The 4,291-nt window shown below is 55.8% G+C and overlaps 1 protein-coding gene across 1 annotated transcript in view; it reads left to right on the plus strand.

The window, feature by feature from the left end:
- The first annotated feature begins 690 nt into the window (after positions 1 to 690).
- Positions 691 to 4,291, plus strand: part of LOC125482046 (WD repeat-containing protein 81-like) — a 10,620-nt gene continuing 7,019 nt past the window's right edge. Inside the window, 5 exon segments of the mRNA XM_048594026.1 lie at positions 691 to 1,137; positions 1,223 to 1,404; positions 2,220 to 2,382; positions 2,690 to 2,840; positions 3,145 to 3,932. Of these exon segments, the coding sequence (XP_048449983.1) occupies positions 691 to 1,137; positions 1,223 to 1,404; positions 2,220 to 2,382; positions 2,690 to 2,840; positions 3,145 to 3,932 (1,731 nt within the window).

Genomic DNA, 4,291 nt, shown 5'->3' on the forward strand with positions numbered 1-4,291 from the left:
CTAACAGTCCCCATTAGCAGCTACTGATTTCCTCAGGCTGACCTCTACCCATTCCCTCGTCTGTCCAACTCTACTTCTGTCTGTAGGCTTCATTTCCTCCTCTTGCCCACTCCCAACGCCCCCCCCCCCCCAATCTGCAGCATATATACCAACTTTTTCCCAGCTACAATCAGTTCTGAAGAAGGGTCACTGGACCCGAAACATTAGCTCTGCTTTCTCTTCTCTCACACTGCTGGACCTGCTGAGTTTTTCCAGCAATTTCTGTTTTTGGTTTTGATTGATGCTAAGCTCCTCATGATTGGAGCAAACCCAGGTTTCAAGAGATGACATTGTTTTCTCTGGGTTTTCTCATGGTTTAGAATTCTGATGTGGGGTTGTCATGGACAGGCACGGTCACATTGCTGTTGGGGGTGAAAGATTACTGGGGGTGGGTGAGAACATGGTGTTGAGTCCACCATTTTCTCCTTGACTAGCAGAGCAGTCTAGAAGGGCTGAATGGTCTAATCTGTCTGTATGTTTGCAGCTGGGTCACCTCTGGCCACATGTTGGATGGCCAGGGTTTGAAGATAAACCTAAAACAAAATGTAGTACATTACCAGCCAGTGTTCCCCCGCCCGCCCCGGCAGTTAGGGAGGCGCAGGGGTGTGCGCGCACAGAGGGGCACGCGCACGCACAGACACACGCAGGGGCATGCGCACGCAGGCTTCCACAAGCACACAGACAGGCACAGAGCTACACGTGGACACGTGCACGCAGACAGGCACACAGTTACATGTAGACGCGCGTGCGCAAAGGCATGCACAGGGATGCGTGCAGACAGGAACACAGCTACACGTGGACACGCGCGTGCACAAGACGTGGGCATGCAGACAGGCACACAGCTGGATGTGGACACGCGTGCACGCAGACAGGCGCAGACAGGCACAATCGCACGTGGACACACACGCACACAGGCGAGCACAGCCGCATGTGGACGTACGCATGCACTGGCGTGCACAGGGACGCACGCATGCAGATAGGCACACAGCCACATGTGGGCACGCACGCGCACGCAGACCGGCACAGAGCTACATGTGGACATGCGCGTGCACAGGGACGCGTGCACGCAGACAGGCACACAGCCGCACGTGGACACACGTGCACACCCCGTTGCTCCCACTTGGAAGGACTGGAGCAGTTGTGACCGACTGGCTTCCTACTGACCTGACCTCTGACCCTGCAGGTTGGCCCCGGTAACAGCTGGAGGTTGAACAGTCGGAAGGAAGCAGGGTTACTGTCTGGTGTGGTCCTGATGCAGAAGATCATCGTTTACCTGTCAGACACCACGTTAATGGATGTACTGCCCAAGATTAACCAGGAGGTGCTTCTCCCGGTGCTGGATGCACTGACATCACCGTACACCAGGTAGGCCCCGGCTCTGGGAGGCAGCGCTTCCGCAAGTCTGTTTCTCTCGCTCCTGGGAACGTTCCTGAACCCGCAACACGGCTTCAGTGAGAGAGAGAGACAGACTTGGTGCAGAGATAAATAAGAACATCTCTCACCCCCACCCCACCCCACCCCACTTGACACACATCTGCTCCTATCTGCCCCCACACACACACACAGTGTGAGAGAGAGAGAGGCACACAGTGCACAGATAAACCAGAACATCTTCCCAACTCCCCCACCCCCATACAGGCACCCGCTCAAATTCCAACTCTCACACACGCGCACACACATACCCCCACCTCCACCCCCACATATGCACATCGACCTACATGCACACATCCCTGCGCACACACGCACACGCTCATGCCCTGTGAGCAGAGATTCGCCATCGTACCCAACAGACCTGGAGGGCTCTACCCCCCCAGGAGTCTCGGAGAACTTTGGGCTCCGTGAGTGGAGCTCTCAGCAAAGAGGACTTAGGTACATTTGATGGGGACAGTGTCAATGTGGCTTAATTTTCAGTTTAAAAGATTTAAGGGTGCTTCCTCTATGTTTCTAACCATGTGCTACCCCTCGGGACAGTACCTAGCTGTCTTGGCCCTCTGTATCCAGTCAGCTTCTGTTAGTGAAGGTTTTCCAGACTGCTTTAATATGGTTAGAATGTGCTGGGTTTGGAAGGAGTGGATGTGGGAGGTGTTACTCTGTGGCTGCTATTCTCAGTTAGAAACCTGTTTGGGTCAGTGGGATGTTTGTAACCTGTCTCTCTCTCTCTCTTTCTGCGTGTGTCTCAGTTTCCCAAGTGGAGCACAGGCTCGCTCAGTGCTCTGTGTGAAGACCCTCAGTCTGATTGTCCTGGTGTGCCTGAGGATTGGGCAGGAGATGGTGACCCAGCACATGAGTGAGATTCTGCGTCAATTCTTTGAAGGATTCTCTGTCTCTGCTGATATAGAGCAGGTACGTCGCTAGTAACTTCACAATCTCTCCCCATTGGCCAATCACGAGCTGTACTTCACTGGAATCCATCGCTTCGCAAATACGCGATGTTTGTCGTCCCATCCCCACACTGAGAGAAAATATTAATAACCACTGCAATGCTGAGGGAGCGCCGCGCTGTCGGAGGGTCAGCGCCGCGGGAGTAAAGCAGATCCCGGTCTGAGATGTTTGAGAGAAGGAACCCACGCTCGGGAGAGTGAGGTGGACGTTTTGTTGCTCTTGGTCAGGCCTTTGGCTGTTTGTCCTGAGTTTGCTTCTCTCTCCGCAGGTGGGAGCGAGTGAGAGATTGAAGCCTGGAGGCCTTGGACACTCCGACAGCCAGGATCGAGGCTGGGATCCCACTGCACTCCAAGAGCTGCAGAAGGTGTTCAATTTGGAAATGGCTTATTCTGCCTACGTTCCATTCAACTGCCTGATTGGTGAGGGGTGTCTTGGCGTTGGGGGGGTGTGTGGGAGGCACAAGTGGGAGGTTCACGTCATTGAGGCCTCTCTCTGGAAGGTCTCGGGGGGAGGAGGGACACAGTGAGCTGGGGCAACGGTTCATGTCTCTCGGATCCCCCTTCGCTGGCCTCATTGTGAGGGGCCAGGAGATGTTCTGTCTGTCAGTTCCACGTGGGGACCATCTCAGGCCTGACCCAACTCTGTGTCCCACTGTGGGAGGTGGGGGTGCTGGCTCTGACAGTTGATTCTCAGCCTCTGAGTGAAGCTGTTTGGTGTTTGCAGGTGATTCGATGATTAAGAAAGTTGTTTGGAATCACGATCACATCTGGAAGCTGATGACCCAGTACCAGGAAACAGTGAGCGTGCAGAGCCTGGAATCGGCCATTGCACTCTCTCTGGGTGCCCAGCATGGGAAGTCTGTCACTTTACCGGACCGGCCTCTGGCTGACGATGGAGTAACGGGAACGTTTGGGAGCGTGACGGTGGGGAATCGGATTGAGATCCCAGCGGACAGCGTTTCGGAGCCTCGTCTCTCGGCCCAGGCGAAGCAGTCCCCCGCTCCTTTGGCGTTCGCTAGCTGCCAGCAGGGGGGTGCCTTGAAACAGGAGCTGCCCCGCAGTGCTCGGATGCTGTGTGGGAATTGGCTGGCCTATTGGCAGTATGAGATCGGGCTGAGTCAGTACGATACCCACTTCCACTTCCATCAGATTCGGCTGCAGACCTTCACTGGGCACACAGGCACTATCAAATCACTCTCGAGCCTGAGCGGTGAAGACTTCTTCCTGAGTGCCAGCCGCGACAAGACAGTGCGGCTCTGGCCTCTCTATAACTACGGTGACGGCACGAGAGAGATGGAGCCCCGCTTTGTGTACTCTGAGCACAGGAAGTCTGTCTTCTACGCCCACCAGGCCGAGGCACTGCAACAGGTGGTGAGCTGCGATGGTTCGATCCATCTCTGGGACCAGTTCACAGGTAAGATAGCACGGGACCCCACCCCCCTCACCGTCACCATGTTAACCGTGGCTCCCAAACAGGGATGGCAATGACCCCCCGCACCCACGGGGACAGTTGTCCCCCACCAAAACCCCAACCCAGATGTCTTTGAGCAGAGTCAGGAGGAGCTGTGATGGCACCCCTGGCTGAAGATCTCACTGCCAGTGGTCTGCTGGGCACAGTGTTGTGGTTCTCTGGCAGGCTGAGCTGGTGACGGTGGAGAGTGCAGAGAGTGGGATCTTTCTGTGCTCGGGGATTTGCTTTCCGATGGGTCATCCACCAAAATCCCACTTGCTGCTGTAAACATGTCTCCACCACTGACGCCCCTCGCCCCACCCCTGAGCTGGAGGGGGGGCGGGGGAAGGACTCTGAGGGAGGGTTTCGAGAGGGAGGAAGGGGAGTTTCTGGGGGAGGGGGCGGTGCGGGGAGAGGAAGG

This window comes from Rhincodon typus, unplaced genomic scaffold (genome assembly GCF_021869965.1).
Source record: "Rhincodon typus isolate 14 unplaced genomic scaffold, sRhiTyp1.1 hic_rhity00005299, whole genome shotgun sequence".
NCBI lineage: Eukaryota > Metazoa > Chordata > Chondrichthyes > Orectolobiformes > Rhincodontidae > Rhincodon > Rhincodon typus.